Source organism: Callospermophilus lateralis, chromosome 3, assembly GCF_048772815.1.
Source record: "Callospermophilus lateralis isolate mCalLat2 chromosome 3, mCalLat2.hap1, whole genome shotgun sequence".
NCBI classification, from domain to species: Eukaryota; Metazoa; Chordata; class Mammalia; order Rodentia; family Sciuridae; genus Callospermophilus; species Callospermophilus lateralis.
In genome coordinates, this window is record NC_135307.1 from 163,984,573 (window position 1) to 163,999,043 (window position 14,471).

The following is a 14,471-nucleotide window of genomic DNA, read 5'->3' on the forward strand; positions in this document are numbered from 1 at the left end:
TTATAAATTGTGAGTTTTTTCAGCACTAGTCTTTTGCTTTAAAACTATTACTGAGCACACCTAATTGGAGGTTTGTGCGGTATAGGTGAGAAGGGGACTGATAGGAAGTGGGGAAAACTGATGAAACTTTGGTGGGAAAAGTTTACAAAGGTTACGGTTGACAACTGGATGACTTGCTTCTACGATAACTGGGGGAGGGGAACTGGGAACATTAAGAGAAATGCCCTGTTGGCTCCTGCCTAAGCCAGTTGTGCCTCCCCAACTATGGATTGGTTCTCTCACAAATGCTCATCAAGACGGAACACACTGCCATTAAGAAAGTACCTTTCTCAAGAACATTTTGTGGCTGTTAAAAATGTCAAATTCCTAAACCATCTTTGGTAGATTTAAACCAGAGAGATTAGTTACCTTATTTTTTTCTTTCCAGAATGATATTTGACATGAATATATTGTCCAAATTGAGTCTCTCTTCAAATGCAGTAAGATTACCACAAATACCTACCTTTTAAAACTATTTCCCCTTAACCCACTGCAGCTCATCAAGTCCCACAGTCCTGGAAGGCTTGAGCCCCAAACTGGTACCTTTCAAAGTCAAGCTTTTCTGCAGGGGCATACCTTACATAACGCTATAACTTCGTGCACTCTTGAATGGAAATCTGTTTTCCTAAAGCGCTCCCCTTAAATGCAACAGCAAACCCGCGGGAAAAGGAGTTGGCAGAAGCTTCAGCCAGCCCGCGGGTTTCCTTTGACCTTAATTACGACTAGAAGCGTCGCTGTTAATTGCGAAGCCTGCCTAAAGGTGCAAAATGGCATCAATTTCCACTGCCGCCCTAGAAAAGCCTAGTTCTGCTAGCGACGGTGGTGAAACGGTCTTTTTCAGGCCCCCCTCTTGCCACCCAGAGAGCTGCTCGGAGGCCGCCTACAGGTGCAATCCCAGCACTGCGGCCCCGGACCGCGGGGCGGGAAGGGTATCCAAGCCCACCAGCGTCTGGGACTGCCCCTTGCGAAGCCTGAGCAGAGGCCCGGAGTGCCCACCGCCTTCCCCATGCTTCCCCGAGTCTCTGCCCTGGCGCGGTTTGGAAAGGAAGCTGGGAGTCCTCCGAGACTCCACAGACTCGGATCTGGGAGGGGGTGGCTCGCGGCCCGAGGCTTTCCCTGGAATCTGTGGCAAGCCTGGCTCCGGGAAAGTTTTTCAAAGTTCCCAGTAGCGTCTGCCTAGGTCGCCTCCGCCGGGCGAGCAGACGGCGGCAAGTGCGCCAGTCTCACCGCCGCCGCCTCTGCCGCTACCGCCGCCAGCAGAGCGCTCTGGGCGGCTCGCTAGCTCGCGGGAAGCGGGCCGGGCTCCCGGCGGGCAGGCCCTCCTCCTGGGGCTAAAGCCGCAGCTGACGCAGGCGGCTCGGAAGGCGGAAGCTGCCTCTCTCCGACCGCTCAGGCAGCGCCGCGGCGCCTACACCTGGGGCCCCGACGTGCAAGCAGAGATGCCCGGCTTGCGGCGCCCGAGGGGGCGGTCACCGCTGGGGGCACCCCAGGCATCACAGAGCAAAGGCTCTATCCAAATTTTTCCCCACGCTCTCCCTTCCCGCCCCGCTCAAAGTTCCCAAGGACGAGGGGGGGCTAAGGGGGGGCTGTGTGGGGCCCCCGGAGTCCACGCCGCCCAGCGAGTCTCAATCCCCCAACCCCTTCCAAGTTCCTCTCAGCAGTCCCCTCCCCATCAACCGGGAGGGAGGGGCGTGTCCTGGACAGTCACGCCCCTCATGAATATTAATAAGCGCGCATGCGTCTTCCCCGGCGTGCTGGGTAGAGGTGGCCAGCCCCGGCCGCTGCTCCCAGACGGGCTCTCCGGGTCCCTCTCCGAGAGCCGGGCGGGCACGCGTCATTGTGTTACCTGCAGCCGGCCCGCGAGCTAGGCTTGGGTTTTTTTTTTTCCCTCCCTCCCCCCTTTCCATGCAGCTGATCTGAAAGGGAATAAAAGGCTGCGCATAATCATAATAAAAGAAGGGGAGCGCGAGAGAAGGAAAGAAAGCCGGGAGGTGGAAGAGGAGGGGGAGCGCCTCAAAGAAGCGATCAGAATAATAAAAGGAGGCCGGGCTCTTAGCCTTCTGGAACGGGCCGCTCTTGAAAGGGCTTTTGAAAAGTGGTGTTGTTTTCCAGTCGTGCATGCTCCAATCGGCGGAGTATATTAGAGCCGGGACGCGGCTGCCGCAGGGGCAACGGCGACGGCAGCACCGGCGAGAGCACCAGCGCTAGCAGCAGCGGCGGCGGCGTCCCGAGTGCCCGCGGCGCAGCGATGCGGTCCCCACGGACGCGCGGCCGCCCCGGGCGCCCCCTGAGCCTCCTGCTTGCCCTGCTCTGTGCCCTGCGAGCCAAGGTAGGAATCTCTGCCAAGCCTCCTTCCCTGCCGTCTCCCTTCCCTCGAGGCGCCCTGGACGCGGGCGCCTGAGCGTGGCGAGCGGCCCCCTGAATCTTTGGACGCCTGGCTTTCTAGCCCTACCCTTGCGCTTAAGAGGCTGCACCTGGGTTGAGAGCGCCAGCTTCCCTTGGGGAGCCCCACAGGCTGGAAGGATGACCCCTCCAGGATGGGCAGGGAGCGTTCGCCCAACTCTCGACCTTACCCAAGGCAGGCGTCGGATTTACCCCCTCCCCCGCACTCATGTTTTAAGCCCCCAGAATCTTGTTGAGTTCTTGAACCTAGTTTTGCAAAATTATTTTCACTTGGTGCAGCGGACTCGTCGGGCGGGCGGGGAGGGAATCGCTACCTCTGCCCTCGAAGAAAATAGTTTTCTCCCGTGGTGACCTTACTCCCTCCCTCACCTTCAGGTGTGCGGGGCCTCGGGTCAGTTCGAGTTGGAGATCCTGTCCATGCAAAACGTGAACGGAGAGCTGCAGAATGGGAACTGCTGCGGCGGCTCCCGGAACCCAGGGGACCGCAAGTGTACCCGCGACGAGTGTGACACGTACTTCAAAGTGTGCCTCAAGGAGTATCAATCCCGCGTCACGGCCGGGGGCCCCTGCAGCTTCGGCTCAGGGTCCACGCCTGTCATCGGGGGCAACACCTTCAACCTCAAGGCCAGCCGCGGAAACGACCGCAATCGCATCGTGCTGCCTTTCAGTTTCGCCTGGCCGGTGAGTGACCGACTCAGGGAGGGAAGTCGGGCAGAGGCTCGCAACCGCGTCTGGCCGAGCCCTACTTTCCTTTGCCTGAGAGATTTAAAGGGTCTTGGCTTGAAGCTTGACGATAACTAGGGAGGCATTTTGGGGTGGCGGGCCAGGGATCTGAGTCTATATTCAGACCTGGGCAGGTCAGGACCGGGCGGTCTCATCCGTGTTGCTGCTTGCTTAGTCCACAAAAGTGGGGACCCAAAGGGAATTGTGGGGGAAATCGCCTGGGATAGCCGGTTTAAACTTGCAAGTTGAAATCGCTGGAATAACTCCCACCACCCTTCCTCCCAGCCTGAGCCAGGAGGTCATTGTAGGTGATCTCTTTGCTTAACCAATGAAACCTGGTGCGCCCTTGAAGGCGACTCCGCGCAGTTGTGGGCTGAGAATGCGGTCCAAATTGGCACACTCCCCTTTCCCGTGAGCGGCCCGGAGGGCGGGTGTGTCCTTCCTGGAGGGTGTGGGGGGAGCCGGTTTCCCGCTGCTCCCCGGGAGACTTTGGTGTGTGCAAGGGCGCTCTCCGGGCTGGGCTCCACTTCCCGGGGGCGGCTGCCGCAGGGTGTGTGTGTGGGGGGGTCTTCTGGAGCGCGCCGGGCTGTAGGCCCAGGAACCCCCGCCCCCTGCCGGCCTCTTCCTGCCCCCGCCCCCGCGCGGTGTAGCCCTTATGGCCTCGCTTCCAGCGGTTCCCGGGCTCTGGAACAGCTGTGTTTGCAAACTTCCCGGGGAAGGGCGGGCGCAAACTCTTGTCCGGCGGGCACACGGCCCCCGCAAGCTCTTTGGGGGCCGTGCCAAGGCTTGAAGGGGCGGTCCGCTTGGAGACGGTGCTTAGGGTGCAAGTGTGTGGACCCTCATTACCCTCCGTCTCTCGCGGAGCAGCTCCAGGCCCGGGCCCAGCTGGCAGACCTGCAGCAAGGCCCTTGCAACATCCCAAAATGGGTGGAAGGAAGATGGGTGCGATTGCAGAAGGGGAGGAAAGGGAAATGTTGGGGGTGTGCCCGCTGTCCAGGAGGTGTGACTCACTGCCAGGACTGGGGCTTGGCCCAGCCTGTTCTTGGAGGGTGGGTGGTAAATCGGGGGGCGGGGGAGCTCTGTGCCCCAGAGGATTTCTTTGCGCCACGTGCTCTGATTGGGTGCGCTCTGCTGCCTCCTATCCGCGAACTCGGGCTGTGTGATTAGCAACTCCAGGAGGGGAGGAAAGCCTGTCTGGCTAGGTCTGCGGGAAGGCCAGGGAGGCTCCTAAGATCCACGTTTACAAGAGCTAGTATTGTGGCATTAGGAAGTGCCCTCTGCTGTGGGTAAGATCAGACAGTTAGCAAAAACATGCCTTTAAAAGGGTCTTATTTAAAAAGAAAACTATCTATGTGAAGTTCTCTTGAAATCTGAGGGTTGTTTCTGTTGTGGGATTTCACTTTTACAAAGAGTGTTTGTCTTGTCTGTTAATCCCCTATTAGGGAGAACTTTAAGCTAAAGACGTTGGCCACCTTTATATCTGACGGGGCCCAAGCTGACTGTGAATGCTGACTGCCCTTGAACTGTGTTTGGAGTTTAGGGGGACTGGGACAGCAGGTGGTTCCATCCTCTGGAGGATCAGTCCGGAGCCCCTCTGGCTTTTCACAAGACCATAAAAGGAATCTTATTACTGATGTGGAAAAGCAGAAGGCCTGGCTGAGATTCATTTTGGAAAGTAGGGTCAGAATAGCTTAGACAAAAATGGAGTCTTGCTCCTTAACCCCCCCCCTCCTCCCCCCCAAAAAAGTGACCTAGAAGGTGTGTCTCTTCCTTTGACACTTGGCAGGAGTCCTCAGAGGAGAAGGAAATGGAAATGGTGTGAGAGGGTAGGGGAGGCAATTGATTTGCTGGTGCTCCTCTTTGCCTTCAGGCTTGAGCCGACACCAACCATGAAATAGACTCTGGGCTTTTTTAGAATAGGGGGACTGCCAGCATAACTCTGAAAATATGGTTCTTTTGAAGTTGGGCCAAATGCATGTATCACTCATAAACAAGTCTCCACCCTGCTACCCCAGAAAGACCTGCCGTGAAACATAAGCTTTACTTCCCAAGAGAAATTGGAGTTTAGGTGTATTGTTTTATTTTATTTTCCTGAATGTGGCTGGAGAAACAATCTGTAACTTTCAAGCATGACTCCAGGGTGAATGAAAGCCCTTAGCTGAGCCAGTGTTGAAGTAACACAGCTTCCTTCAATATGGCAATTAACATTAATAAGTGTCTTCTTAAAAACTAATTTCTGGCTGGGGGTAAAGCTCATTGGCAGAGGGCTTGCTTAGCTCTTGTACCTTGGGTTCAATCCCCAGGACCAAAATAAAATAAATTGATTTCTTTGGATAGGTAATGACTCTGTGTGGCACATAATTTAAGAGGTAACAAGGAGGCTAGATAGTTAAAAACAATCTCCAGACCACCTTAGTCTCACAGCCACCTAAGCTGCCAATTTGTAGGTAGCCACAATTGTCATGAGTCCTGAATTTGCTGACACTGGAAGAGCTATGATTGAGGAGCAGGGGTAGGTCAGTGGAGAAGGTCATGTGATTTGTGTCTTTGCTTTGGAATTATGACCCCAGTCAAACAACTGTTTGTTCTGGAGAGGAAGAAGAGGAAATGATTTGGTAAGATGTGAAATTCAGCCCACATTTCAGCATTTGTGTGAGGAGCTCTGTAGAGGTGGGTCCCTCTGCCATGTAGTATCTGATTACACCTCACTTGGTATCCACTTCCCTAGCCCTGGTCTTGTAGTTTTTAACCAGTGGTTTCTGATCACTTGACCATCTCTGCTGCTAGGGGGCTTGCCTTGAAGCAACTAGCCTGATTTATGATCCTCAAATTGGGGGACCGAATGATAAGAACATCATTATGAGAGGTAATTGGGCTTAACAAGAAATGATTTGGGAATAACCATTTATAAATCACTGAAATGGTTAATTTGCACCTCCCAAAATGAGTACTAAGTCCCAGCAGAGCCTGCTTATTAAAAATGCATTATGTAATTACCACTCCTTCTTGGGAATCCTAGAACCCTGGTTAGGTAGGTGGTTTCATTGGTGGCCTTTGAGTGAAATGAATCTGGAGAAAATTTGAGGGAAATAATTGAAGTATCTGCCTTTTTAGCTTCGTATTTTAAATACCACTTATCTCATTCAAAGACTTGCTTTTTAATTTTTTTTTTTTTAGGAAAAATCAATGAAATATGATTCTTGCCAGAATTATGCTAGCTTTGGCCCCCTTCACACTTAAGGCCTGAATGAATAATTGTCAGGTATTTGAGTAAATAGGCTGTCACTGTATTAATCTCAATATAATTGACAAGTTCTTGCCTTTATGCCTCTAGATACTTCAAAAGGCAGAGAAACCAGGTTCTCATTTGAGCCTTTCTTTAGCCAATATTTGCAACCCACCTGTGTGGTCACTGTGTGTACATACAGCACATGTTATGTGCCCAGTGCAAGGAACTTTGTGTGGAGGAAACACCCTATGCCCTAAAGAAACTTACCTCAAACTAAAGACACAGAATGACATGTCTGAGTAGCAAAACTAGGCTTAGGGCAAAGTGGAGTGGTGCTAACTTTGAAAGGGGCTTCTCCCCCAAGGAATCCCTATTCCAGGTTCTTGGTTTAAATTTTTCTTCTCTTGCAGGTGTAACCTCCCCCCCCCCCCCACTCTTGTTGTCCTGTTTCTTAGCAACTTATTCAAACCTTCAGGACTTAAATGAGTTTGCAACCCACGAGCTCCACACCCATAATTCTATAGGGACTTAAAATGTGTAGAAAATGGTGAGGCTTTTGGCTAGAGACTGAAGGAGTTGAACGGGTGAGGTGGAGAGGTAGCAGCAACTTGGAGGCACCCTCTACCCTGCACTGCTGAAAACTAGTGATCTGAATGCAACCTGAAATCTTTACACCAAATAGTGGTCCTTTGGGGGACTTTTAAGATAGAAGCCATGTGGAAAGTTTAGCATGGAGAAAAAAGTTAACAGAGCGGGGGGGGGGGGACGGGGGGGGACAGGGGGTTTGTCGGGGTAACAAGATCTGCAAACAGAGGCCTTGGCTGGATTCAGAGCAGCCACAGTTCCATTGTTAGAAGGGCCAAAATTGGTCCCAGTGTCAGGCTTTCAGGATTACAGCATTAGAATGCATAATCTTTGGACATGCATACAATTAGCTTCATAATCAATAGACAAATATGCCTGAGACTTTTCCCTTGATGAACTTTTAGAGGCATTCCTCCCAACTTCAAGGTTAGGATCCAGACTGCTGAGAGCAGTGATCTTTGGCTACAGCTTTTAAATACATTTAAAAGAATAAAACTTAACCTGTTCTTCCAGTTGTTGAGAGAACAACTGGAAAGTAAAGATTCTAAAATTGTAGAAATGGAGAAAGTCCTGGGTTCCGAATTGTGCCTCCTCTGCTGAGTTGTGTTGTGTTGGGACTTCTTGTTGGTTTCTGATCACTGCATGGACTGCAGCAGCCTTGTGGCTCTTATTTTTATGGTGTCAGTGACATCTATCATCCGTGCAATGCATGTGCAGGGAAGAAATTCCACAGAGTGGTTCCCAGTGGTTAAAATGGGTACATAAATAGTCAAACATTCAGAGTCCTCCACCAGTTAAGCCCAGTTTTTATGCACTTTTGGTAAATAAGTAGAAAGGACTCTTGTTCGGGCTTGCTCTGTGTGAACCGGACCGTTGTGCTTGGCTGGCTTCTCGGTATTCTATCTATTAACCTCGCCACCCTTTTGTAACTGGTGCATTTAATTATCAGTGGGATGCCTTTCAAACAGGTAAGGGTAATGATGGGAACTGAGGTAGGGGCCTCTCATTGACAGTCTCAAATCTGTATATGAGCTCTGGGCCTCTTGGTGAGCCTTTGAGGTGGGCTTTGATGAGAAAATCACCCTTTGTAACCAGATCGGACGCTATTGACATGTCAAGCCCTGCAGACTTGATTGTTTTCTCTCTGAACGGAGCCTTAGCTTGTAGGGATGCAATAAGGGTAGTCATCCTCCTTCATCTCTCACCTTGCCAAAACCCTGTGGTATGGGGATTATGTGTGCAAGCGTATGTAAGTGTGCCCACACATGGACTCTCTGGAATCCTTTTTTGTTTAATATGTTTTGTGACTGGAATATTTTATACTCTGGCCACCCAGACACAGGCAGGACAATAGAGTTGGCCGCATTGACTAAAATGAGGATTACAGAGAAGAATGGAGCCTCTCCAAAAATACTGCTAATACAGGACAAGCGGCAGGAAGCAACAGTTGAGTCAGCAGAGCGCAGGGCCCCCGACAGACCCGGGGGCCGACTGGCTATGCACAATGGCCGTGTTGGCAAGCTGGACATTCCCAGGATGTGCGTGCCTCCAGTGGGCCCGCCTGTCGCAGCGGCCTGGGGTTTTGGACGCCGCACGCGTGCCGTTTGGATGGCGGTTTGTTTGTGTCCGTCAGCTTGGCAGGAGGGGAGGCAGCCGCTTCTCAAGGCTTGGTTTGGCTGCCACTGTTGCCAGGAAAAGGAAGCTCCCAGCTGCCAACACAATTACCTTTGTTTCTTACATCCCCCCTTCTTAATGTGGCAATTAAGTGCTTACCGCTCTGCCTAGTGCCAAGGTAACCACCATGGAGTGGGGCAGGACACAGAACATAACCCTTGAGCAGCAGCCCAAGTGTGGAGGATGGGAGGAGGTGCTGGTGTCCTGGCCTTGGGAGAGGGACCTGGTGGCCTTGGCATGTCTTGGAGGCTTTGATGCCAGGAATCTCTTCTTGTTGAAAATTGCATGGAAATCTCCCCAACGGCACTTTTGAAAGCTGACCAGTCCTCTTCCATGCTGCAGGAGAATGGGAACCAGCCGCTGTGTGGCCAGGACATCCTTGGGCTTGGAGCTGGGTAGGGGCAGCAATGACTTGCATTGCAAATCCAGACTAATGCTCTGTTAACTACCTGTTCTTTCTATGTTGGCCCCAGACTATCATTCTGGGGGGTATAAAAAGATGCAATCCAGTTGACTCTTCCTAGAAGCCTTGGTTTTATACTTGGTTTAGAAAACCCCAGGTATTTACTTTTTTTCTCATTTGATTTTTATTATGAACTTGAGATTGAATAGTTGGCCTTTCTGAGCCCCTTCCCCCTTTGGGGACTGGGGACTCGGCCTCTGTTGGCAGCAAGATTTGCTGTGGCCAATTGGGTATGACTTGATCATAGTGGATTGCTGATTTGTGGCCTGGTACCTGCTTTGATAGCATGAGGTGCACAGGGTCTGAGATCTCAGTGTCCAGATGTATATTTAGGGATGTACAGAGGTCAGGCGTGGGCCTGGGAAAAATTAAAGCTCCCTAGCAACTAATAATCATTGCTAAATTATCTTGATTGTTGATCTATAGTGTGGGGATGGAGTGGGAGGTAAGAGTGCCTTCTAATAGGAACCATGGAGGGAATTCTTTTCTCTGAAGGCTGGGCACCCCAGGAGATCTGTTCTGGAACACAAATCCCTTCTCTGAAACAAGAGGGAGAAGAGGAGACAGTCTTGGTGGCTGTCACTGCGGTCCTTACCCTCACCCCACCTCCGTCTCTGAGAAGGAAGGCAGTGGGTAGAAAATCATGATATCAGGCCTCTAGAGCTGTGGGTGCCATTCTGATCCCTCAAGGAACGGAGGGTGTAGGGCAGCAGCTTCTGAGGAGAGCGTGAGCCTGAAACACTACTTGGTCTTCCAAGCCCTGGTGTAAGACCTAAGGATACCTTCCGCCTTAGTATTAAATGGAACTATACTGCCATGCCAGCTCAGTCCCAGGGCACCTTCCCTTGCTGTGGCATTTGGGTATTATGTGTTTAGTGCTTGTGCAAGTCTGTCAAAACTCTCGGTATCAATGCATTTAATCAGAGGATTCATTACAGCAATATTGTTGAAGTGGAGGATGTGGGCCTCAACGTGACCAGCAAATGAAGGGCTTAATTATACAGAATCAGCCACACATCTGGCCTCATTTCGACTTGGCTCTAGCCTCAAATCAGTAGAGAAATATAATTTCTTGCTGCTCATCAGGAAGAGTCCTATAATTTGTAGGAAGTCCTAAGAAACTTAAAGAGGTTGTAAATAAGGTGTAACTTTCACTAATAAAATATTAACGACGACAACAATGTGTTTGGACCGATGGACACTAGCAGGGAGAGGGCTGGGTATGTGCCCCGGCTTGCCCGGTTTTGCTTGCTTTTTGTGAGCATTTTCCCACAGTTATCAGTGAACGAAATGGAATCCTACTCGGCTTGGAGTATGAAACATATTTCGGCTGAGTTCCAAGGCAGGGTCTATCACAAGATATTTTTATATTCAGAGACAACCTGCTGTGTCACCCTGAGAGCAGTGATGAATGAAACTCCCCCCCCCCCCCTTTTTTTTTGCCTTTCCCTTGTGGGTGTCTTCTCTTGACAGCAGTGTTTCTGATGTATGATGTTATTCAAGCAATACATGCTACTATTTTCTGTGCATTGACTCTGACAGTGGCCGAGCAGGGGATGCAAAAATGGATTCGTTTTCCTTTTCTCTTCACCTGCTTCAAGTCTTCTCCAGTCCTGAGATGGGTTTATCAAGACTCTTGGTGTTTTGTGAGACTAACCTCATGGTAAATTGCAAATGAAGATTTGAGTAAAATCGGAAAGTTGCTAATAGCTCTGGGTTTTGCGGAGAGGCTGGAATTCTGAGATAAGCCTGGGAGATAAAAAGTGCCTTCACTATAATAGCTGGCACCTTGCCAGTATCCAGGGAATTTGTTTAGTTAGTGGGCTCTGATTATTCCTGGAATGTTAGATCTTATTGACAGATAAGTTCATCAATAAATGCAATCCAGGGGTGTGCGGTGATTTCTCCCTTTGTACTTTCTTTCAGTCTGTCCCCCCAACCCCGCCACCCAAGTTCGGTTGCCTTCTTTGTCTCTAGCAGTCTTTTTGCACCTACCCCCTCCTGCTTCCTAGAGTTACCTGATACTTGTGGGAGCTGGGATGGTCTCACAGACGGGGCTTTCAAAGGGGTTCTGAAAAGGAAAAGGGGGCCTCCCTGGAGACTGCCCCATCAGGGCCTGAAGTGTAACCTTAGCAATACCCACTCGGTGCAAATACCTGAGTAGGCTAGCTTAGAATAAATTCTTTGTGTGTATGTGTGTGTTTTCTCATGCACTAAGGTTAGGATCTGGAAAGTTTTGGAAAACTATATGCCAAATGCTCTCATATAGGAGGTGGCATTTCCTGATCAGGACTTTGGGCTGCCTGCATGCATGATGACCCCAATGGTTCCCATCCAGGTGAAAGTAGTCATTTGTCAATCTGGAAAGAGTACTGAAGAGGGGAGGGGAGTTCATCTGGATTTAAACATCCAAGACATCAATGTGCTGGCTAATAAACGATTGTTTTGGTGGGGTGTGCAGGGAGGCCCAGAGAAAAACTATGTTGGAAAGCTGATCCCTGTTCTGTATCACTAACCTGTTGCTTCTCTATCTTGCAGAGGTCCTATACTTTGCTTGTGGAGGCGTGGGACTCCAGTAATGACACTGTTCGTAAGTATCACATCAGTAGATTCTTCTCTAAATATGTGAAAGTAGGTGCTAGGTGGACCTGTCTGGCTGTGTCTGCTATCTCAGTACTCAGGAGAACTTCCACCACCCTCTGCCATATGTTCTAACCCCCATCTAAGGCCTGTGTGTCAGTGGAGTCTGAACCTTAACTTTCCCTAGCACTTTGGCTTAGAATATTAAGTAGTCAGAACAGACTCCCAGTTAGCTCAGTCCCTAAATAAGGGACCTAGATTATCTCTGGAATAAAGATCTTAATGGTTTAACAACGTTAAAACCTTGTAGACTGCTATAGGATCAAAGTAGTGACTTTTTAAAAGTCCATTTAAACTTTTAAGTGAGTGTTTAATCTCTCATCAGAAAGATAAAGCCATAAAGGTGGCCCTGGGCTCTAAAGACCAACCTTGAATTTCACTTGGTGGGCAGGTGAGCTTCGGGCCTGTCTGAGTTTCCCACACTGAGCACCACAAACCTTTCATTGAAGCGGAATTTCAGAGCCCCGCAGCTGTGACCTGCCTTGTCCTCTTCTGAAAGATGGCTCTGTTTTCGGTGCAGGTTACTTTTCAGGACTGAGAAGGGGTGGGTTTTGGTGGAGGCCATGGAGTGCGTGTGTTAGAATGGCAGCAGTCTGGTTTATACAGTAGTCGCACTCTTAGTTGTAACTTACCATGTTTTCCCTTACGAGCCAAAACTGCAAGTTCCCATTTTGCCTGTGGAGTCTCGGTGGTTGTCATTGGAAAACTTGATTCACACCGAAATCTCTTGGTCCATGTATGAGGAAGATGCAATCCAACTTCTTGTGTTTACTTTCTGTGCTGCTTGGAATGTCTTGTGCCTTCTTCTCTTCTGACCCTTTCTTGTGTTTTCACAGCTAATACCCTCCATCTTTCCCCCTTCTCTCACATTGCTTTTTTTTTTTTTGATCTGAGAGGTCAAAGCCCAGTGTGGACACAGGGAGGGCTGGGGTTTTGCTCTGTGGGCAGCTTTCAATGGCTGGCTCATTGGGCCACTTGGGGCCACAGAATTCATGACAGAGGCTCACAGCCATTTAGTGCACTCTTCTTGCCTTCTCTCTTCAGTCCAGCTACGAGGTTGCATCTCTGTCTGGAGGGCAGCTTGTACAAGTCCAGGTTCTGAGCTGTCCCCCCTAAGGGCACTCTTGTCCTCTGTGGCAGGTGTTTATATGTCTGGATGGTGGCAGGGGAGCTTTGCCAGCCTTGGTTATGGCTGATACTAGTTAGGGTCATTGATATCTGTTTATTCTTCCCTCCCAACAGTGTTGAGGATTGTGTGACTGTTATGTTACTGTGACCTGCTCACAGTGCTGACCAACATTAGGAAGGTGGAGGTGGGGAGGGGGGGAAAATGGGCTCTTTAAATGTTGCATGGTGCATGAGTGATGTTCTCTGTTAGCTATCAAAACAGTCCATCTGGTAGAATTAACATCCTGGGGTCTATCCTGACCTGTGATAAGAAACTATGTTGGGTCAGGACACTTTGTTGGGGATGGCTGAGAAGACCCCAAAATTCCCTCAGAACCTTTCCTGGGCCTCCAGTGCTGCACAGCTCAGGGAGACGGAGAGTCCATCCAGAGCTGGTCAAGGTTGTCTGCATTTCCAGGTAGCCCCAGTTTGGGGTTCTGGGATGTCTCATCTCTTGCTGGGAATAAAGAAGACTGGAGTAGGAACAAAGTACTTTGAAACCTCAACTTCTGGCGAGTTTGGCCACTGAAACACTCGGTGAGCCCTAATGAAGAGAGCTGGTGGGTTTTGGTGGAAATGATTTATCCTCTTTCTTGTTCAGCCTGTCTTTTGCGATGTCTCCAGAGTATCTCAGATTTACTCTAGTTGAAACCAAACTTGAGATCTCCCTTCTCCAAGAGCAATCCCTTTCCCCGGACCCTTTCTTGGTGATGAGCACTAATATTTGGATATTCAGTGCCATAGCCAGAAATCCAGAAGGTACCTTGCATACCTGCTCTCTGTTAGTGTTCTTGTCCATACTATATTTCAGGGTCTGAAAATCTTTAACTCTTAACTCAAAATCTAGCTTCTTCCTGCCATCATCCTGGTCAAAGTCACTGTTGGCTCATGTTTGAACTATCTCTTAGAATTGTTGCCAGCTCATCTACCCATCTTCTCTGGTCTACCCCCAGTGCTTCACTGTCCAGTCTTTTTGGAACATCATATTTGGTTGTCTTCCTTTCTGTTAAAAAGCCAACCATGCAGTGACTTCCTATTGTTGCTGGGACAGGTTTTCATGGGGCTCCTAAGACCTCTCCATCCCAGCCTTGTCTCCGCCTTACAGACCATAATGTCACATAACATTGTCATCCATGTCTGTATCCTAGCTTTTGTCCTTGAATTCATTACATTTTTCTCTCTGCATCAGGGCCTTTACATGGGTTGTTTGCAGTTGCCTGAAATGTTTTGCTCCTTTCTCTTCACTCTCCGCCCCTCCCCACAGAATGTATTCCATGAGAGCAGAGCTGAGGATATTGAGGAGTTCAAATGGAGCTGACTGCCCTTTGGTACCCAAGCAAGTTGTAGCAGAATTTCTTCTCACAGCAGCTTTGCCCATGAACCCCTATGAGCAGAATCTGGGCCTGGTAAAACCCAGGTGCTGTTCATGTGTTAGAAAGGATTTTCCAAGGATGACCCTCCTGCCAGCAGTCCTCCAAAGTCATTTGTTTTGGGACCACTGTACTTAAGGGTCCAAATTATTTTCTTTGCCAGAGCAAATGATTTCAG

At 49.9% G+C, this 14,471-nt stretch overlaps 1 protein-coding gene across 3 annotated transcripts in view; it reads left to right on the top strand.

Moving 5' to 3' along the window:
• The first annotated feature begins 1,812 nt into the window (after positions 1-1,812).
• Positions 1,813-14,471, top strand: part of Jag1 (jagged canonical Notch ligand 1) — a 36,134-nt gene continuing 23,475 nt past the window's right edge. For all 3 annotated transcript variants that reach the window (XM_076851508.2, XM_076851509.2, XM_076851511.2), the window contains exons 1-3: positions 1,813-2,368; positions 2,818-3,123; positions 11,655-11,706. In XM_076851508.2, the coding sequence (XP_076707623.1) occupies positions 2,288-2,368; positions 2,818-3,123; positions 11,655-11,706 (439 nt within the window). In that variant the 5' untranslated portion in view covers positions 1,813-2,287. The remainder of the gene's footprint in view (positions 2,369-2,817; positions 3,124-11,654; positions 11,707-14,471) is intronic.